General features: G+C 44.2%; 1 protein-coding gene across 5 annotated transcripts in view; it reads left to right on the plus strand.

Moving 5' to 3' along the window:
- PAK3 (p21 (RAC1) activated kinase 3) overlaps positions 1–21,429 on the plus strand; it is a 150,410-nt gene extending 128,981 nt beyond the window's left edge. For all 5 annotated transcript variants that reach the window (XM_074835320.1, XM_074835316.1, XM_074835321.1 and 2 more), the window contains 6 exons: positions 2,157–2,269; positions 3,117–3,234; positions 4,059–4,158; positions 4,587–4,783; positions 9,460–9,597; positions 11,143–21,429. In XM_074835320.1, the coding sequence (XP_074691421.1) occupies positions 2,157–2,269; positions 3,117–3,234; positions 4,059–4,158; positions 4,587–4,783; positions 9,460–9,597; positions 11,143–11,232 (756 nt within the window). In that variant the 3' untranslated portion in view covers positions 11,233–21,429. The remainder of the gene's footprint in view (positions 1–2,156; positions 2,270–3,116; positions 3,235–4,058; positions 4,159–4,586; positions 4,784–9,459; positions 9,598–11,142) is intronic.
- Positions 21,430–22,488: the final 1,059 nt, after the last annotated feature.

Here is a 22,488-nt window from a genome sequence, read left to right on the forward strand (position 1 = left end):
GACCTAATTAAGGGGAGATCATGTTTAGGATGCAATTTTCTGTTTTAGTCATACCGAAGCTGGTTGACACACACACTGACAAATGAGAAGATGTCTATCAAGAGCAAAGTTCTCTCCTGAACAATACAGTCACATTTAGGACCGGTGTCAGTGACAGCCTATTGCAGCCCATGAACTGGTCGCAGGGAAGTGGGAGACAGGAGAGTGAGAAACAAATCTTGAAGGAAAGCGGTGTTAACCCCCTTGTAGTGGCCAATTTAAAGTATCATCTTAACATTAATTTCCTTTTCCAAGCTAGAGTTTTTGAATATCATAGAACCATGGAATGGTTTGGGTTGGAAGGAACCTTAAAGATCATCCGGTTCCACCCCCCTGCCATGGGCAGGGACACCTTCCACCAGACCAGGCTGCTCAAAGCCCCGTCCAACCTGGCCTTGAACACTGCCAGGGAGGGGGCAGCCACAGCTTCTCTGGATGGCACATCCCTTCCCTCCGGTGTGTGACTGCACCACACAGCTTGGTGTCGTCGGTGAACTTGCTGAGGGTGCCTCAATCCCACTGTCCACATAGCCAAGAAAGATATTAAACAGTGCCAGTCCCAACACCAACCCCTGAGGATGCCACTCGTCACTGCTCTCCACTTGGACATCGATCTGTTGACTGCAGCTCTTTGAGTGTGACCATCCAGCCAATTCCTTATCCACTGAGTGGTCCATTCGTCAAATCCATCTCTCTCCAATTTAGGGACAAGGATGTTGTGCGGGACAGTGTCAAATGCTTTACACAAGTCCTGTTAGATGATGTCAGTTGCTTTCCCTTATCCACCAATGCTGTAATATAATATGTAATATACACAAACTCTGCCTGAAAATCTAGCTAGAAAACCAGGAGCGAGGGTGGAGAGGTGGTCTCTTTCATGCTGTGTCAAGAGCAGGACTAGACAGTGGGAGAGGCTGGGTAAATTGCATACGGCGGGAACAAGAGGCAGACTTCAAATAGCCACCAGGCCGCATCTCCCCAGAAGGTGCGTGTCGGGTTGGAGGGCTGTGCTGGGACTGCTGGGGAAGATGTGTTTGTAGGAGTCCTTGGCCAGAGCTGAGCTGGATGGCAGCTAGGGAAGCAGGGCTGAGCCCAGAGGGACGGGGCTGGCAGAAGCAGGCTCGGCAAGGAGGCCAGGATGGAAAACTTAAGTGGAGACCGTGGCTACCTGGGAGAGGATGGGACTTGGCAGAGGAGCCAGGATGAGGCAGAGACAGGATGGCTACAAGGTTTCGGAGCCAAAGCGATCATATTACTGATAAACAGACAAGGTGGTGCCTTAGAGAATCCCTTTGCTCTTTGGGGCTACAGTTTTAAGATTACTGATTTATCATTTCTGGCTGTCAGCAAATAAATCTGAACCTTACTGGTAGTTTCTCATCCACCTGCAGTGCTGCACTGTGTAACTGCTCTTAGATGGAGGTCTGCAAGGGATCTAAAAGCCCTAAACCCTGCTTATAACCCGAGGTGTATCCATAAAATACCACAGAATGGATTATTCTTTTTAAATAATTGCAAATCTAAACTGTGTTAAAGAATGTTACTTAGAGTTGCAAAATCAAAATTCAGGAAGTTAGGAAGTGTTAGGATTGGACTTTGTTAACCTTAATGATCTTTTTAGTACAGCATTTTATACGTAATGTCCATATGTGTTTTCTTTCAGTTATGCAATCAAGTCAAGAACAACAGCAGTTGCTGGAATAATGATCAAAAATCATATAATTGCTAAAGTATTACCAGCTGGTTTTATATATTTTCACAGTAACAAAATCACTTCCTGCTTGCAAAACGTGCATGAATAATAGTAGTGGTGATAAACTAAGGCCATTTGAGAAGAATGTAGGTCCAGAGAGTGTTGTTAGAGATTTGTGGTTGATAGTTTAAAGACCGTTTTTACAGATTTTACAAGGCAAAATGTATATGGCCATGTGTCCTGTAATGAGCACCCAAGCTAGCAGAGAAATAGGGTGTTGTAATGTAAGTTACTGAGCTCTTATGTCTAATAACAAGACAGTTTGGCACAACTCTGCTACATCATTCCAAAAACACTCACTCCATGTTCATTTCGATCTCGTGCAACAGACTACTCAAGTTAATGGTTTTCGATGTCATTTTAGGTGGCCATAAAGCAAATGAATCTCCAACAACAGCCCAAAAAGGAACTAATTATTAATGAAATCCTGGTCATGAGGGAAAATAAGAACCCCAATATTGTTAACTATTTAGACAGGTGAGTAGTTCTAGTATTTTCACATGAATGTTCATTTACATACTGCAAGCCAAAGGTTAAAAAAAACCTTTGGTCACTGGCAGAAAATTGACCTCTTTATTATTTATCTACTTATATACAATGTACGGGAGGAGATTGCATTTTGTCTGCATTAATCTTTGTGGCATACATAGTTTGAAGACTGTTTTCAAAAACCGAGATCAGCCATATCTTACTAAAACAACAGCCTGTAAATTCACTCCCTCCATGTTTGTGGGTTGGTTTTGGTTTTTTTTTGATCATGTCTTCTGTGTCTTTATGATAAGTGCTGATAAATCATCATAGAAATTATTTCCCTTGGGCCGTTCCTGCTATTTTCCATTGCTGTGGATGCCAGGAAGATGAGATTCTTGTTTCCAGAAACACATTATTTGCCAGTTTTTAAATTGTTTTTCCTGTTTCTGAATGTATTTTATGGAAGGTTTTCCAAACTGTTGACCAATTTCTGACCTCAGTGGTACACACCCTCCTACCATGGACAACTATGAAAGTTGTGTTGCCTTGTTCCTGGAGTTAATCATGGAATTTATGTGCTAAGATGGTGTACCAGATGATGTGATATGTCCTGGTTTGAGATTTATCTTTGCTTTTTTCACTTCCTTGCCATCTAAGATGTCAAAGTTTTCACTTATGTGCCTTTTTCATTTAGACTGCACAGATTCTAAGAACTGTCTAGCCTAGAAGGAATGTCTATTCATTTTATTCTGTCTTAATTTAAAAATGACCTGGAAACAATCAACTGTAGTCTTTTTCATAAAGTAATTTAGCTATGCACATTCATCTCAATGCCATTGTTTTCTTTTTTCAGCTACCTAGTTGGTGATGAACTCTGGGTGGTTATGGAATACTTGGCTGGAGGCTCTTTAACCGATGTTGTTACAGAGACATGCATGGATGAAGGACAGATAGCAGCTGTCTGTAGGGAGGTAAGGGATCCCGCGTGTGCTTCCGTTCACTTGGACAGGATGGTACTTCTCAACAGGTGGTAAGAACTTGGGTGATTTCATGTTCAGAGCTTTGTTTCTGTGTTGCTTTTATAATATGGAGAAGAAATAGCATCTTGACTGAAGTGCCTGCCAGTATCACTGCACTTACTATACTCTGTTATTATACTCTTACATACTGTTATTATACTATCTCTTTTTTTTTTTTTAGTTTTACTATTCTGAACTTTGCCTCTTTAAACATTTTCCTGGAGCATGCCTGTACTGCATTCCTTGCCTGTAAAAGCAAACACGCTGGTGGCAGAATTTTAAAATAACAGCAAAGAAAAATAGAGATTAATTTATCACAGTCCTCAGCTTACAAGGATATCATTCCACCCAAAATGGTGTTTGCTTCTGAAAAATGACTAACATGCTATTTTCAAATCTGCTGTAGAGCCTAACAATAAAATCTTTGTCATACAACCTCCCACCCAAAAGTGATGCACTTCATACTGAAGGGACTACTTCTTTTTTGGCAAACAATAGTTTGTCATGTGGACTGCAGCAGCAGTCATTCTCTATGTGCTTTCAGGGGATAGTCTATAACAATAATTGACATTTCTCTTTCAAAAACTAATATGACTTCATTTAGAAAGTTCCTACTCTAATAGTGTTGAAGCAGCAAGCTATTCCTCTTGACAGCACAATATGCTGCTATTACTCACAACTCATCTAGAAATTAAATCTTTTAGAGCCATTTCCTTTCTTGTGTGATGAAATCAGGTCATTAATTTTTACCCTCATGTTTCTTTTTTATCTATCAGTGCCTGCAAGCACTGGATTTCCTTCATTCAAACCAAGTGATCCACAGAGACATCAAAAGTGACAATATTCTTCTTGGAATGGATGGATCTGTCAAATTGAGTAGGTATTCTTGGTCAGGCGCAGCATTCCCAGGATGTGGTGTGGGGCTGCTTTTGACTGACTGCCAGTTACCCAAAAGTGATACGTGTGGTAGTGCACTGACCACTGCTGCAAGCTAAGAGCTCAATTCCAGCATGCGGAGAGGTATAGAAAGGAAAAAGGTGTAAAGAGTGGCATTGGTTTGTGTATGTCCCTTCCAGAGGGAGGGAGTTACAATCTAAAGCTTCAAGTGAATAAAAGCCACTGCATGAAACTTGAGGGGGTTAAGTGACCAGTTCAGTATTTCCTCGGCTACAGCACTGAGTGAACAGAGCATGGCCGCTTTTCAAGATGGATTCAACAAGGCATTCTCAGGCATTTAGTGGGGATTTCTTGTGCTTCGTTTCATAATTCAAACTGGCTTTAACAATACTTGCTTTTCTCCTCAGCTGATTTTGGCTTCTGTGCTCAGATCACCCCTGAGCAGAGTAAACGGAGCACAATGGTTGGGACTCCTTACTGGATGGCACCAGAAGTGGTGACAAGAAAAGCATACGGCCCCAAAGTGGACATCTGGTCACTTGGGATCATGGCAATAGAAATGGTGGAAGGAGAACCTCCTTACCTTAATGAAAATCCTCTCAGGGTAAGGTGCAGATAAAATCAGATACCACTGTCACATATTTTGCCTTCCATGAGACAAAATCCCAGTCACATCAGCTTGAACTGGTTCCACCAAGGCCTGCTTCTAAAAATGTCACTGGAGCGTATTAGCATATACCGTAGCTTTGGTTACATCAATGGGAGGACCTCAAAAGAAAAGTGACATGTAGCATTCAGAAATGTGCCATTTTTGCCTTCAACGATGCTTGAAATTTCTCATGTAGTTTTTGAACTGTCTTTGAGCTGTATTTCTGAATGACAAGAATTTTTCAGCAGCAAGTTTCTTTAATTGGGGAGTTTTTATGAAAAACATTTCAACTGTATCTGCAGAGAGAGAACTGTTTTCAATCTCTGATCAGTGCTGATTGCTTACCTGAGCCTTTCAGGAATTGTTACTGGTTATAGTAATGCCATAATTATTTATTATCAAATACAATTCTAAAGTAGCTTTTAGCACAGATACTTGTAGTAAACTAATGTATTTTTAATGTTTTGAAATTTTCAGTTTTATCCTAATTCCTTAAAATGAAGTGACCAGTTCTTATACCAAATGAGTGTGTAATAGTGGAGAAATGTATACCAAGATAAAACTTCATGACTGATAGCTGAAACAAAGTTAAATGCTGCAGAGTTAATTCCTGATAGGATGCAAGAATATATGAGGAAATTATTTTTGGCTTATGTGTATACATATATATTTTTTGTTAAGGCAAGAATTAAAATAGAGCATAACCTGTAGCTTTTTTCATAGCAGTAAGGCTGCGCTCTCTCTGGTCTGTGGCACCCAGGCTGCATATTGCAGACTGAAAAGAAGGAGTCACAGAATGGTCAGGAAATATCCCCAGCCATGCTACTTAGGAAAGGAATACAGCAATTATATAAACTTCAGTCTTCCACTCTTCTTGAAAAATGGTTCCTGAGTGTTGGTAGGTGCCCTAGGATTTTTGGTTCCAGTTCACCCCTCATGAGGGGAGATAAGAAAGAAATGGGTTGAAACAGGTTTGGATTCAGACTGATGCTGAATAAGCCATGGCTGGCAGGGTGGCAGTGGGCCTGTGTCACTGCAGCCCAGTTTTACCAGCAGAGACTTTGCGCATCACCAGTTTTGCGTCAGTTTCCTGCAAAGAGAGGACCCCATATTCCACTTGCTTCTATGGAAGACCCTTGCAAAAAATGCATTTGGCTTGTATAAGGCTGCAAAAAACAGATGAAGAGAATTAGCATTTGTGGTCTGGATGCTGAAAATTCCCTGCTTCCTTAACCTCAGATGTTGATTTGGGCTCCTCAAGAAGCCTCAGGTCAACTGTTGAAAAGATAACTGGATTTCTTATCTCTGACCAAATTCACATTCAGCCATTCCTGCCCTTACCCAGATGATTTGAGATGCTCTTTTTCTCCATACATGCCTCATCTCCTGCTGGAGTTAAGATCACCTTGAACACTTAGAGCTTCAAAGCATCTTCAGGTGTCTGAGTAAAATTGCAGTAGATTAAAATCAGGCACCTGATGTTGGTACCATCTGTATTAGCTTCTTGGACTCTTTTCCAGAGGTTGTTGCCCCTGAGCTAGGAACAGCAAAAAGCTTGTGATGGACCACCTGAAGTTCCCCAGTTATCAGCTAGTTTTATTAAGGTAAATCAACCCCAACAGGGACAGGATCCATCTGCTGCTTTATGTGGAATCACAGACTTCAGTGAGAGGTCTCAGCTGCATCTGAACAGGAGAGCTTATAAGCAAGACCTGTTTTTTAGCTGATGGCACACAGCAGTTGTTGGGTTTAATAGTCACATTTAGAGCACATTCAGGGAATTCTGCAAAACCTGGAAGCAAAAGGATGCTCTTTCATTTTTATGAATGATTGTTTTAATAATGGAAAGCATGCAGAAGCTTCAGTTAGGGACATTAATTTAAATACATAAATAAATTATAAGGGCATTAAAGGATCATTAATCATAGTTAACAGCAGTCTTAATGTAGATGCATTTGTTGTTTTCCACATGTAGAGGAAATGCATCCCAGGCTTTCCAGCCTATGCAGAACTCACAGGAATGAACTGTTTTCCAGCCATGAGTGTCCTGGATATTTCTCTGATGGTACTTGTTTTCTCTCACTGCAATTTCCTTCCATCAGGCATATGCCTAGGGCCCGAGGGACAAACATTGATGCGATATATATCCTTTGAAATGCAAGTTGGACCTCCCCAGTTTCAATTTAAAAAAAATCCAACAAACTAAACCCAAAACATTTCTGTTTGCTTATTCATTTATTAACCACAGCACATCAATTTTCCTCAAAACTGTAGCATATTTTCTAAATGCTGTGGATCTTCTACAGTTTCAGGCTTCTAAATCATCTGTATATTGTTCTGTCATGTATCTGGGTGGCCTGGATAACTTTAGGATATCATTTTCACAGACTGCAGCTGTAATTGTATGCCGAATCCTTTCTTGTTTCTTGGTATGTTAAACAAATTAATGAGTTTATTGCCCCTTTGCAGCTACTGCAAACACTCATTTCCTTTGTACTGTACTTGTTTTTCTTTGCTGGCCGTATCATAGGAAACCAAAAGATACATGATAAGAAGGTACTTCAACTTCCCATAGACCTTCTTCTGTTGTAGTAGAAGTATTTAGAAGGTGCAGTACCTAGCTAAAGATGACTTTTCCTCACGATTCGTGTTCTGTGAAGGAACAAGCGACTAAGAGCTCCATTTGTCCTGGCACTCTGTTCCACAGTCAGGTGAATGTAGCTGGAATAAAATCTCCAAGGTTGACATGGGTGCTGTATTCCTTTACCGCAGGAGAAATAATATCCCTTGGGTAGCACAATTTAAACACAGTGAGGACAGGCACTCCAGCTCACCACTGTGTCTGGTGGCTGAGGTCAGCTATAGATGGACAGGATAACTGATTTTATGACATTTAGATTGTGGGAAAAGTAAAGAAACTTCCTTTTATTGTTTTTACTCTAGGATAGTTCATTTGCCTTTTTAGGCTTGGAAATTTTCCTCTGTATTTAAGAGGATAATAACAAAGTCAATTCTATTTAAATGCCAGTAGTGCAGAGCTGTTATTATCATGGCAGACATTTTTATGGAAGACTCCTAGGCGTATTTCTATTATTACTACTGTATATTTTAGACATCTGCAAGTTTAAGTTTGAATAGTTCAAAATGTTTGTGTTATGTTTCTAAATAACATCTTGCAAAAGCAGAATGAATTCATCTCTCTAGCTTCTCAGCATGTTAGACCTTGGTTACAAGTGAACCACATTGGATAACACTCACCCTGTGTTTTGCAAAATTACGTTATAAATCCTTGGCCTGAGAAATACTGGGAAGACTTGCTAAGCTGCATGGAAGGGAGCTTTGCATAAGAAACTTAAGCTTAGCTTAGGCTAGATGCTTTTGAGGAGGAGAAAAGCTCAAGTTTTTGGACAGGCCTGTGTGCACAGATGGACTGTGCATTCAGATGAGCAGCCGGACGTTTATGCACATCATGGAAGGGAATTCACAGAGGACTCAACCCTTGACACAGACAAATACTCAATTTTCAGGTGACACTTTGCTTTGGGTTTTAAGTTGTTCCAGCTCTTCTGTCTGTGAAGATGACCCTGAAAACATGAAACAAGTGTAATAGATTTAATCTTATCTTTCCTAAAAAAACTCCAAACTTTTCTAAAACAGTGGTTTTGAGAGATGAACTGCCCCCCATTTCTCACTGGGAAGCTTGCCTGAAACATGAAGATTATAGTTTAAAGGCAGCATAGTCTATTCTGCTTCTTGTCCATTTTTGCTGAAATACTAGTGAACATATTTCTTTCATAGTCCAAGCCACTTTCTCCATGTCACCAAGCCTGAGCTTTCAATAAACCAACTGCCAAAACCTCCCATTTCTTCCCTGGCAATTTCTGGGATGGAGACATCATTAATGTAGTTACTTGAGTATCAGAATTAGCACAGAGTTACCATAGGGATGGAATTACTAATTTTTCTGATTAGACCATTAAAAGTTTTTCATTTTACCACATAAGTGAAGCCAATCTGGAATTTGGGGGCTGCTGAAAGACATAGTTGCAGGTGGCTCCTATCTGCCCAGTTATGCATTTTCTTCATAATATATTTGTGCATGCAACTTACGTGTCTGTGTTGAAAATGAAGTTCCAAATGTTTCTGTTTCTTTATCCAAGGAATAAGCTGATGGATTTACTTTTTTTTCATCTGGTTACCATTTTTATCAAGAACAGAGCAAAAAACTTTTACCGTAGTTTTATGGAAGCTGTACTTTAGGGACCAGTGAGCACTGCGGAGATGGATTTTATGTAATAATCCTTTGAAATAATATAGATAGGCTAAATTCACTCTTTAAAATAGGATGTAAAGCTAGTGTCAATACTTGGAGAAGCAAAATGTGCTTTTGCTGATGTAGTTCATACTAACTAGGTCAGCCAATGAAATCAGCTGTCAAGGCAAAGATCATTTTGATGTTGGAATAGCTGTGGCTGCACCAGGGCTTTTTTTATTGGTATAGAAAAATCATCTCTAACTCTCTGTTGGGGAAGAAACTACCACTGGAGACTGGACCATAAAAACCAGGGTCTATATAAGCAGTTACGAATACAAACAAAACAGGTGGAGTCTCGTGTTTCCTTTTTCTCTAGGCGCTGTATCTGATAGCTACGAATGGGACACCAGAGCTGCAGAATCCCGAGCGACTGTCCGCTGTGTTTCGCGACTTTCTGAACTGCTGCCTGGAGATGGACGTGGACAGGCGAGGGTCTGCCAAGGAACTTCTGCAGGTAAAATGTGAAGCAGCTGCAAGTGAAACAACTGTACTACATTAACAGCTTTCTCATCAGCTAAACTTGAAGGTATCAGATGGAACCCCCTCATGTTAGTCTCCAGTCTTGGTGCTTTTCAAATAAAAAATAAGCTAGAATCATAGAATGGTTTGGGTTGGAAGGGACCTTTAAAGGTTATCTAGTCCAAACCCCCTGCAATGAGCAGGGACATCTTCAACAAGATCAGGTTGCTCAGAGCCCCGACCAACCTGACCTTGAATGTTTCCAGGGAGGGGGCATCTATGACCTCTCTGGGCAACTTGTGCTGGTGTTTCACCACCCTCGTCATAAAAAATTTCTTCCTTAGATCTAGTCTGAATCTACCCGCTTCTAGTTGAAAACCATCAGCCCTTCTCCTGTCGCAACAGGCCCTACTAAAAAGACTGTCCCCATCTTTCTTATAAGCCCCCTTCAAGTATTGAAAGGCTGCAGTAAGGTCTCCCCAGAGCCTTCTCTTCTCCAGGCTGAACAACCCCAGCTCTCTCAGCCTGTCCTCACAGCAGGGGTGTTCCAGTCCTCTGATTGTTTTCGTGGACCTATTTTATATTTTGGTAGTATATTCGGTTTTAAATGGTGGCAAAATAACTGAAGTGGAATGATACCAGGTACGGAGGCCTGAAACGGTGTTGGTGACTAGTGTATACAGAGATATGACCAGGAAGGAACCCAGTGAGATCAGTCACAGCCAAATGATCAGAGATTTGGCACTGTGAGCATCAGAGCTTGTCCATCCTGCCCCACTCTTAGAGGGTTCTGCCACTGAGCCCCACTTCTAGATGTTTCTGCCACTGAAACAGGGACAGCTGAGTGGGACTTGTCACAGCTCCATTTGCTGCCTGGCACAGTTGCATAGATGAGAAGTTGTACAGGTTTGCTGCCAGGTTTTGTGGCAGATAGGGAATTGCAGCATGTGCCACTTGGCTGTCCCTGCTGTCAAGGTGCCAGCCAGCCCGGGAGGGGCAGGGGATGGGATGGTAGACACTGCTCTCACTGCAGCCCAGAGGTGAGTCCATCAGCGCCCTGTCACTTCTCTCCCTGCTTTTGTCTTGGTGCTGGAAACCTGTACCTCAGTGGCCTTCAGAACAAGACATGGGCCTAAATACTACAAGGATAAACATTTCCTAGAAGTATTGGAGTTCCCTGGGGAATGGCTTATGCCCCTCATCTTTTCTGAGAAGTAAAATAGCCCATGTCTTTAGAAAACAGGAACCTAAGTATTTCAAGTTTCCTGAAAGGAACAAGACCCTGTGACAGCAAGCAGCATTCCCAGAGCACTGGCAGGGCAAAAATCCCAGCAAGCTGAAGACACCTTGAGAAACGGATTAATAGGATTATGGGCCATGTTTGCCTGTGATAGCAAGGCACTGGGCATGAAGACGCAGGTGCAGATGGCCCTATCAGTCCTATTTCTGTGTATTCCTGGTAACCAAAGGAATGCTGCTTGAGCCTGTGAGTAACTGAGTTTGGAAAGTAATGGTGCATTTCTTTTCTTCCTTTGGGCAGCATCCATTTTTAAAATTAGCCAAGCCTCTCTCCAGCCTGACTCCTCTGATCATTGCAGCAAAGGAAGCGATTAAGAACAGCAGCCGCTAGCGCTTCAGGCCGGCTTTCTCCCATGCCAGCTCAGAGCAGGACTGAGAACAAAAACTCTATGAAACCTCAACTCTTGTGCTGCAGGACAGATGGATGGAGGAACAAACCAACGGTCACAGTCATGGTGGTAGGAGGGAGAACAACCCAGTCCCTCAAGGAGTAAAAAAATTATCATTTGTCTTCTTCCTGCTTTCTGGCTCCTTAATTTATTTTAAAGATGAAACAGGGCTTAAGACAGAGAGGTAATGACCGAAAATGCTTTGCTGCCTCAACCATTTCCAAGGTAAAGCAAATTCAGTTGGAAGATTCCCTTCCTTCTCACCTTGTGAATAAGCTGTACATTCACTTTTAAATTGTCAGTTGTTTCTTAAAGATGGAAAGTCCCTTTTATGGTTTTTTTTGTATGGTTTGGAATTGGAGAAGGGTCTCCGTTATTCATAAGCTCTAGACTGCACTGCCTTTTGAATACAGCCTACTTGCTGGTATTTGCCCAGTCATGGTACTTCTAGATGAGGAAGAAAGTGAAATTACATTTCCAACCAAAAACGAATCGAGAGTGGGCAGATAAAACATCCTGTTCGGATACAGGCTTTCAACTGTGAATATATAGTGTTTCAGTTCTTGACAATTTGATTTGTATAACTAATTGTAATCTGTTTGCCTGGATGAGAGTCTTACTAAAATGAAAAAGCAGAAAGTTCAGTCAGTGTGCTCAGAAAGGGTTTGTCTGATGCAAAGCTGCAAGAGAAATATGAGGTGAGAGCGGGCCCAGCCTTGCCTGGTGCCAAGCCTCAGCAGACCCCTTGCAGAGCACAGAGCAGCCTCAGCATCCGCAGACCCAGGCTGGAAGGAGGCGCAGACCGGCACTGGGTGCTTGCCTCTTCCTGGGACCGGACTAATCATCCCGGATCAGAGCCAAACTGGCAGTGGGCTGCTCCCGAGGGGAATCGTAGCCATGCTGTGAAATGCGTGGACTGGTGGGATTAGCCATCCTGAGTCTGTGCAGGAGTAGAGAAGGGAAAAAGAGAGCTGAGTGTTGTTGTCACTTCTGAGGATGCCTACTCTCCTGGTCATCTTGTAGCTCCTGGGAAAGGTTAGTAGCGTCTGCACCGGTCGTGGCAGAGGGGGAGGGAGCCAGGCTGCTCTGTAGGCTCGTGCGCAGGTGAGTGTCCTTTAGGCACGCAAGTTCTGCCTTGGAAACTGAGCCCGACACGAGTGAGTGACAACTTCCGCAGTTCAGATACGCATGAGCCAGTGCAGCAGACAGCTCTGGCAGAAAGCACATTAAAACCTGAGTTCTGCACTGAGCAAGAGCAAACGTGTGAAATGCAGAGTGGATTGCAGAAATATTTAGAGGCATCAAGCCAGCCTGCTTTCTGCTGTCCTGCGTACAGCAAGCACTGCTGAATGCAGCTCTGAGTTGCTGGGTGGGAGGGAATCCTGGATGTGACTGAGTATTGTGCTTGACTAGTCAACTCATTTGTAAGGGAGCAGAATAGTTTTAAGTATGCAATTTGTGTTTTATTTATTCATTTCTGAAAGACAGACACAATGTGGCTACACTCAGAAAAAGCATTTGCATGGTGTATTTGTTGTATTTTAGTAGTACAACTAATCAAAGACCTTCAAAACAGCAACTGAAGCAACCCCCACCCAGTGAGCAAAAAAAAAAAAAAAAGAAGAAAAGAGTAAAACAGCTTTCTGCTGTAGATCTTCATGTTTAGGCCTGGTCCTGCAAAGGGCTAATTAGCCTTTAAGGTACTAATCACCTTCATGTTTTGTCAGTAGGAATGAAGGATGCTTGGGCTATTCTTGAATTAGGCCATTAGCTTGTTTGGCTTTGGCTTCTTATTTAGTTACAGTCTTTGTGTTGCAACTGTCATTAATACTGCCAGTTAACCTACCCTCGCTCACTCTGTCCATCCCCGTGTCTTTGGCTGAGGCAGCAGACAGAGGTAGTACTCTCTGAGTTACCACAGCTAAGTATGAATTAACCTTTCCTGATTTCCTGGGGAGCACAACAGGTCTGATTTTCAGATGCCCAGATAACATACCGAGGTGAGCAGCTCTGGTTTCCCAAACCAGGGGAACCTCAGGGGGAGCTGCGAGGAGCCCACAGCTCACACCACAGCAGCTGAGGAGACCGGGGCCAGGAGCAGTGGCAGCCAAGCCCCCCCGCATATAAAACAAACACATGGGGAGCATGAGCGACCAGGGTGGGCAAACAGCACATCGCATCAGCAAGAGACTACTGGAATCGCACCCCACCTTCCCCAAGACAGGCCTGACAGGCAGACAGGATGCACAACACAGAGGATTCCCTGTCCTCTCTCCGCCTGGCTGAACACAGTGACTTAAGGGACAGGGAGCAATGGCAACAAGTTCCTGCCCGGCGCAGCAGGCACGTCTCCTCCGTGACCGGCCCACCTTCCCAGTGCCCTTGTATAATAGATATGAGGCTCTGCGAGTGGAACTGAGCAGTTACAAGGATGATGGTTCTTCTACCGTGGAGGTGTTGCCGAGGTTAGGCTGGCCTACGCCCTGCATCAGAACAGCTTCCATAAAGAAAAAAGGTGGGTCATTGTCATAGGAAACTCTCTTCTGAGGGGAACAGAAGGCCCAATATGCCAACCGGACCCACTTTTTAGAGAAGTCTGCTGCCTCCCTCTGGCCCAAGTTAAAGATGTGAAGAGAAGACTTCCTACCCTGGTACAGCCCTCAGATTACTATCCATTATTGATTTTTCAGGTAGGCAGCGATGAAATTGCAGTAAGAAGTCCAAGGGCAATTGAGAGACTTCAAAGCCTTGGGATGAGTGGCTAAGGGATCAGGAGCACAAGCAGTGTTCCCCTTCCAGTTGCACAGAATGATGCAGGGAGAAACAGGAAGAGCCATCAGATCAATATCTGGCTCCAAGCCTGGTGTCACCAGCAGAATTTTGGGTTTTTTGATCATGGGTTGGTTTACATGACACCAGGCCTGCTGGCGACAGACAGGGTACACCTGTCTCAGAGGGGGGACAGGATATTTGTGCAGGAGTTAGTAGGGCTCACTGAAAGAGTTTTAAACCAGATTTGAAGGGAGAAAAGGATAAAACCAGGCTTGCTAGAGATAAGCCTGGGGGCAGCATGCCAATGTTTGAGGGATAGTGTGCTAGCAAGGTCCTTCAGTCTGCCATATCAGTGGAGGTAGGGGATGGAGGGCTGTGCAACAGCAAAGATGTGAGGGTTATTGATGTTCTCAGAAGTGCCTCAGAATGGTCACATAGGAGTTAGGGCTTCTCCCCCCTAAAAGGTGGCAGGATAATAGCACAATTGAAGTGCATCTACACCAATGCACGCAGCATGGGCAACAAACAGGAGGAGCTGGAAGCCACTGTGCAGCAGGAGAACTATGATATAGTTGCCATCACAGAAACATGGTGGGATGACTCACACAACTGGAGTGCTGCAATGGATGGCTATAAACTCTGGAAGGGGTAGGCAAGGAAGGAGAGGTGGTGGGGCAGCCCTGAATGTTAGGGAGTGTTTTGACTGTCTAGAGCTTAATGATGGTGACAGTAGGGTTGTTTATGGGTAAGAATCAGGGGAAAGACCAGCAAAGCAGATATCATGGTGGGAGTCTGTTACAGAGCGCCCAACCAGGATGAAGAGGCAGATGAAATATTCTATAAGCAGCTGGGAGAAGTCTCACAGTCACTAGCCCTTGTTCTTGTGGGGGACTTCAACTTACCACATGTCTGCTGAAAATAAAATACAGCAGCAAGGAAACAGTCCGGGAGGTTCCTGGAGTGTGTGGAAGATGGCTCCCTCACCAGCTGTGTCAGGAAGTTAACTAGGGAAGGTGCCCCACTGGACCTGTTGTTTGTGAACAGAGAAGGACTTGTGGGTGATGTGATGGTTGGAGGCTGTCTTGGGCACAGCAATCCCATGATAAGAGTTTTCAGTTCTTGGAGAAGTAAGGAGAGGGGTCAGCAGAACAGCCACCTTGGACTTCCAGAGGGCAGACTTTGGCCTGTTTAGGAGCCTGGTTGCCAGAGTCCCTGGGGAGGCGGTCCTGAAGGGCAAAGGAGTCCAGGAAGGCTGGACATTCTTCACAAAGGAAATCTTAAAGGCGGGGAGCAGGCCATCCCCATGTGCTGGAAGATGAGCCAGCAGGGAAGAACAACGGCCTGGCTGAACAGAGAGCTTTGGCTGGAACTCAGGAAAAAAAAAAAAAGAGTTTATGACCTTTAGAGGAAGGGGCAGGCAACTCAGGAGGAATACAAGGATGTCATGAGGTTATGCAGGGAGAAAATTAGAAGGACCAAAGCCCAACTAGAACTTAATCTGGCTACTGCTGTTTCTTTTGTGAGGTCCCATTTTTCTCTGTCAGCTCAAGCTAGCTATCTGGGGGAGAGGCTTTCTTGAGAAAGAGAGTAATTTGGGCTTGAGATGGGCTGCCCTCAATTCGTAAAGCATTCATCTAAATGAAACATGTTTGTATTCCGTGTAAGACGTGAAGAAACAAGTGACAATTTCTGTTTCCAGTATAGCTTTTATTTTTTCCTACCCACAAGGAACAGACAGCCGTCCTTTAAAAGGAAAGCACTTTTTTATGGTACATGTTTGCTGGACATACAATATAAATACTTACGTTAACAGACTACCCTATTTGATTGGGTTTTTTCCTATTTATTTTCTTTACCTATAGGTATTTCAGCATCTCTACTTTAAAAAAAAACCACCACCACAACTTTCCAGAAGATAACAGATATGAAAAATAGGAAAATCAAATGATAGCTTTTTTTAGAAAAAAAAAAAATCAGTGTATGCCCGAGCATACAGAATATTGTTGGCACTGGCTTTTTAAAGACAACTGCTATAATAAGAGGCCTTACTTTTTATTTTATTAAATGCTATATTTATTTTTTTTTCGCATCAGCAAATCTAGAGATCTTTCTTCTAAAAAAAGTTCCTGGGAGGCAGACAGGATTCACCAGAAATAATCTGTGCCAGTGGCTGTTTTCAACATGGACTGTAATTGCCCAGCAGAGACTGTTTGACATGCAGGGAAACACCTCTAGCATCCCTCTGGCTCTGTGCTTGAGACAGTCTCTGGCACTAAATTCTCAGTCACTAGATACTGAAAGATGGCAGCTGAGTTTATATCCTCCCAACTCTGATAGGAAATGTGGAAGAGGCATATTAATATATGACAATATATTAATATAAAACAAAAACAACAGTCCTGAGAGGGGCAAGTCTTGTACATTATTTACAGCTCACATAGTATGTTACAATTGACAAGAGTGTTGAGCTTACAGAAAGGAAAGAGACAAATACTATAAAATCTCTGAAACCATCTCAGGTTTTTTGACTGCTATCCTCAGATTAAGCAATTATTTACATATTTTTGGAAGTATTAGAAATAGGCCGTTTCTGTTGCAAAATACATAGGTAGATAGGTTTCAAACACTTTCATTCCAAGATTTTAAAAGATTGGCTAATTGTCTTCATTTTTAAATTCATTAAACAGTAAAAAACACCTATCCAGAGCTTGACTATGATTCCCATCCCTGCAATGAAGATGTGTGAGAACAACCTGATAGCACGCTGTGGTTTTAATGTGTTTTGGGACAGAAGCATGACAGCAGTAAAGTCAGGGAAGTTTGAGAAGCACAGAAAAGTTTATTTATTTAAGAAAAAAGAAAAAAAAGGAAAAAAAATAACGCATACCTATATAAAATGCCATACAGCTCTTGCATGCACTCCTGGGAGCCTGCACAGGGGTGAATCTTAAAGTGCTCTTGGGGTTTGATCACAAACTCGGGCCGGGGTTGCATTCTCACTTCTTGTATCCAGCGCTTTTGTAAATATGTGTGTGTTTATTCTCTATCTTTGGCTACTGGTTGGCCGACTCACACTACACACAAATGAACTCAAGTATTTTTTTTAGCTGCTTGTGCTGAGTTTCTTTGAGGCCAATGGCTGCACCTCAGCAGGTCTTTCGGTCAGTCTCCCCCCATGTCCTGCCACTGAAAATGAAGCGCATTCCAGTCACCACAAGAAGGGAAGTAAGTACCTGTCTCCTGTCCTCTAGTTGTAGGAAATGTCACCATACCCTATTGTCTGTATGGCAGTTCTTTCCAGTATATAGTCATTGGTGTGGCTACTGAATATTCCTCACACTGAGCATGTAAACACATTTATATATTAGTCCAGTCCTGAGCAAATCCAGTGAGCAAAGAGCCAGGGAGAGCTCTCTCACACCTACCATTAAAGACAGGAGCCAGTGTTTCTCTGCTTGACATCCACAGCACGCACACTAATGCCAGCTTCACCTTGCTAAGTGTTACCAAGTTAGTGGTCCACACACCTTCCTGGTGGATTGTTGTTCATTCATGTGCAGATGTGCAACAACTTAATGATGGGTGATGGTGCAAGCTGATGAAGACCCATAAATACAAGTGTTCAACTTCTCTTTGGTTTTTTTCTTCCCCCTCTCCCCTGACCAGGTAAATATCTTTAATTTTAGCCTGCAGTTTTCAGGAAGCAGGCAAAGGACAACCTTTGTGTTTAAACAGAAACCAGGGTTTCTTTGAGTGTGATTTGCAATTCAGGGATCTTTGAATCTTCTCTTTGCTTGTGTCTTGTCCTTGAGCTGACAGGGTAATTTATTTTTCTGGCTGAAGCTTGCAGAATCTTGTTTATACATCCTCTCTTTGGATGCGATTTAGAGCCTACTGCCGTAATCCTGGGCGTGCCATGCGTATAAACCGTCACTGGCCTGAGCCTACCAGTGGTTGTGTGCACCTTTTCTCAAAAGAAAAAATGGTATTATAGGAAAGAGAAGGAGGGATGCTTACGTGCTCTTCATGGGTGCCCTCTAGACTGCCACGTGGGTATGAACCTCCAAACTTTGTTCAAGCTGCTCAGCAATTCTCCCAAGCAAGCACTTGGCATTCTGCTGGCACCTGACCTTTACTGAGCAAACTGGAGGCAATATCATTAGTTAAAAGTTGATAATATGGAAAATTGCTAATTGTTTTAATAACCTGTGAGCACAGTGGTTTTGACAGTTTCCCAGCAGACCGCACATCAGCATCTGTGTGTCAGGCGCCTCCTGCTCTAATAGAGTGGCACCATGTTCACAGCTGCTTGGGGATCACGCTCTGGTTTCTGCAAGGCTTGCTAGCAACGTTGGCCTTGCCCAGCTTACGTCCAAAGCCAAAAGGACTGCGGTTGGGCGCAGCGGCCTGAGTTGGCAGTCATGAACACAAGTCAGAAGAGCTGTTGGGCACATGTGTGCACACCTTTCAATCACAGCGCTTTGATGTTGCGGGTTTACGCACGCCAGCCACCATAACAGGATCCGACCTTAGGATCCCGCTGATTAATGTAAGGTCTGAGTGAAGGTTTCCAGTTCCTCTGTTATTAGTTCTCAGGTGACAGCTTGAGCTGGGTGCCTCCAGAGAGGGACCTGTACGCCAGTTCACGCCTCTCAATTATACTTGTGCCACCCATCACCCAATCCCCAAGTCCAGCCCCAAGTCCAATCACTTAATTCTGGTCGGTGGTCTCTTGATTTCTTACTGGTTTTCACTGTTGCAGGGCTGGCCATCTTCTGAAGTTACTTCATTCTCTTGGAATTGTCTCCTTGGTTCTTACCTTCATTCCGCTCATATCTGGTGGAAAAGGACCTGGGGGTGGTGATCGAGAACCAGCTGAATATGAGCCAGCAGTGTGCCCAGGTGGCCAAGAAGGCCAATGACATCCTGGCTTGTATCAGGAATAGTGTGGCCAGCAGGGACAGGGAAGTGATCTTACCTCTGTACTTGTCACTGGTGAGGCTGCACCTCGAGTACTGGGTTCAGTTTTGGGCCCCTCACTGCAAGGAAGACACTGAGATGCTGGAGCGCATCCAGAGAAGGGCCTAGAGCACAAGTCTTGTGAGGAGCAGCTGAGAGAACTGGAGTTGTTTAGTCGGGAGAAGAGGAGGCTGAGGGGAGCCCTTATCGCTCTTTACAACTACCTGGAAGGAGGCTGTAACGAGGTGGGGCTCGGTCTCTTCTCCCAGGTAACAAGTGATAGGACAAGAGGAAATCGCCTCAAGTTTGCCAGGGGAGGTTTAGATTGGGTATTAGGGAAAATCTCTTCACCAAAAGGCTGCCCAGGGAAGTGGTTGAGTCACCATCCCTGGAGGTATTTCAAAGATGTGTAGATGTAGCGCTTAGGGACATGGTTTAGTGGGACTTGGCAGTGTTAAGTTAATGGTTGGACTCGATCTGAAAGGTCTTTTCCAACCTAAATGATTCTTTCTGCCAGATTCAGCTAGTTCTGTGTTAGCAGCATTAGTTTCATCAAAAAGTTTACTCTCGGTCAGCTCTTGCGGCCTAAGGCTTCAACTACTTTAGCTGCTAGTGCTAAACTGCTAATGCTAAACAAGACTATTCAGAGAGGAGAGAAGAATACAGTTAAATTAGATTTCTTCTATAACACTGAGAGAGGAAGTGCATGAACTGAGAACACAAGTATTGTTTGTGTGTCACCTCCTCCCTGTCCCTCATTCCTTGCAGGGGCTTGAAACAGGGATTTTTCCTAAACAGAGAAATCAAGCAGCTTGTTAGCTCTCAAGGCCTTGCTCTTTCCATTCTCTATGCTTGACTGATTTTGTCCCTCTTTCTGTGGCCTTGGTTCTTCCTGTGCTCGGTGGCTGCTAATCAAGACTCTGTAACTGGCTCAGATAAAGTGCTTGAGATCCTCATTTCTCTGCCTTTTCAACTGCCTGTTTACAGCAGCCTTTTGACTATAAGCTTGGTCTGGAAAGGGAGTTATCGCCTCCATTTTGTGCATAACCTCCAAGAGCCCAGGGCCTGTCATCTGAAGTCCGTGCTTGCACTGAGGGCTCCCAGATGCCTCAGGCTGGTGTGACACTTGCAAACATGAGGGAATAGTGGCAGGTGGTTGTTTTTAAAGTCAGGTCCTTTTGCTGCTGTATGTTGTGTGTGTCATTTGCCCAGCCCAGCCATAGACTTGGGGATCAGATACAGGCACTGCTGCTACTCCCGCTGATGTCAGTGAGAATTTGGTGGTTGGCTTCAGTGACAGCAGAACTGGTTGCTTAATAGGTGGGTGCTGATAATGCCCTGGGTATGGGGAGGCCGGAGGTGTCCCTCAGCTGAGTGGGTTCTTACTCTCCATCATGCAAAGCTATCCAGGTCAGAAGCGGGTCAGCGTAGCAAACATGAAGCATACAAGTCTCAAAACATTTTTGACCTTTGAGCTTCAGGTGCACAAAGGCTTTTTGTCACACGGTTTATATTAGTGTTAAGCAATGCTGCTAAATGGGTCTGTAGCACAGCAACAGGGGAAAAAAGCCTCTCAGCTCTTCAGGTGCGACTCTCATCAGCTGCTGGTATCTGCCTTAGCAGGTGAGCAAGCAGAAGGGGAGCTGCTCTAGATGGGAACTAGCAGCAAAAAGGCCTGCACGCACCGTAGCCCCCGTGAAGGGAACGCCTCCTTCTTGGGCAGAGCCCAGATTCAGTGGGGGGAACAGCTGGGAGTTTTTGTGGTGCACTGGTGGTGCGACGGCCGTGCGGATGCCGTGCCTACAGACATGCGGTTTGGGAACATCTGCACAAGAATTCTGCAACTCTTGACTGGATCAGCATGTAGCCAATGCTAAACTCCAGTTTGGTCTGAAGCAACCAGTTTACATCTGTGCTGGTGTCTGCTAGATTTTTTTTTTTTTTCTTCAGGGTATCCAGAGAAAAGTAAACAGAGGAGGAGCCTACATTTTCATTGTTTATCAGAAATGTATCTCATTTTGCTGTACATTCCTTTTTTAGGACGTGTTATCTGTTTAAAAAAAGAAAAAAAAAGAAAAAACAAAAAAAGAAAAAGATAAAAGATAAAAACAAATGTGTAGTGAAAAATCTTCTGTAACTTTGGATTAAGAGGTAACTGATCTTTTTAAAAAGAGAACTAAGTTATTTACTTTGTAAATGTGCTGATGGCATGGATCCATCTTACTGACCTCAGCATCCTTTTTTTTTTAAGATTTTGGGTTTTGTTTCCAATATTAAGTTATTTTAAATTGTGGTTGAAGCAATAGAAAATTGAAATATGGATTGTGCATGACTGTGTCTTGAGTGTAAAAATATTGCAGTTTGAAACTTGGACCTAAAGTATTGCAAATAAAAGTTATAAATACCAATGGATTGCGTGACTGCAGCTTTCCCTGTAGGATTTGCTGATGCCGTTTGACGAAAGTCAGGGCTGGCTGAAGATAGACCAGCCTCCATCATCTGCAGAGTCAGAAAGATTTCATCTGTATAGCTCTGTCTGCTTGTAGCTTTGTCCTGTGCCACTCTGTATGATGTCATGAGACAGCACTTCACCTGCCACAAGCCCCTTTTAACCCTCTGCTGCCGGAGCTCCTTGTGTCTCGACGCTGCAAAAGCTGCCAGCCTGCCTCTCTGCAGCGCCCCACTTCGCACAAATCAGGGCCGTGATTCTTGCAATGTGTTGTGTCTCCATTGTTCCATAAAGACCCGACCCCCCCCTCCTGATGAGCACGGCGAGCTGCACAGATGGCCATTAGCCACACTTCCTGCCCAGAAATCTTTCAAACTGCTCACGAAACACTAGTCACGTCAGCTCTTGTACCGCTGCTCACGCAAAGCTGGGGGGGGGGGGGGGGAAATCACCTGGCCGCCTGCTCAAAAGTTGGGCGCTGCTGGTCATGGGCAACCCAGGCTCGCCTGCCCGGGCCGAGCCCAGCGGTGCTGCTGTGCCGCCGCACGGCCGCGCCCCCGGGCTCTCACTGGTATTTGTGGGCGGGCGGGGGGGGTGCGGGGGGCTCCAGCCGCCCGTGCAGGTGGGCCTGTGCCCCGCTCCGCCCCGGCGGCCCTTCCCGCGGGGTTCGGTGACCCCCCCGCCAGCCCAGCCACCCGCTACCGGCCCTCCACACGTACAACACGGACAGCTCCCCTCCGGCTGGCTGGCTACTCCCAGAGCACGCCTGCTGGGCTGTAACGCCAGCCCTGTGCACCTCGCTGTGATACACAGTGAGACCGTTACGGAGCTGGACAAAACCACCTCGCACTAGCTAGCTAGATACAGTACGGCATAGCCAAATAACTTTATAAATAGACTGATATACATGCATTTATGAGACCCTTGTACTCTCCCTAGTGATCTATTTATATATGTAGTTTATATGTAGACACACATGGTGAGACCCTTAAACTATCTAACACATGCTCTTGCTATC

Source organism: Strix aluco, chromosome 10 (genome assembly GCF_031877795.1).
Source record: "Strix aluco isolate bStrAlu1 chromosome 10, bStrAlu1.hap1, whole genome shotgun sequence".
Taxonomy (NCBI): Eukaryota; Metazoa; Chordata; class Aves; order Strigiformes; family Strigidae; genus Strix; species Strix aluco.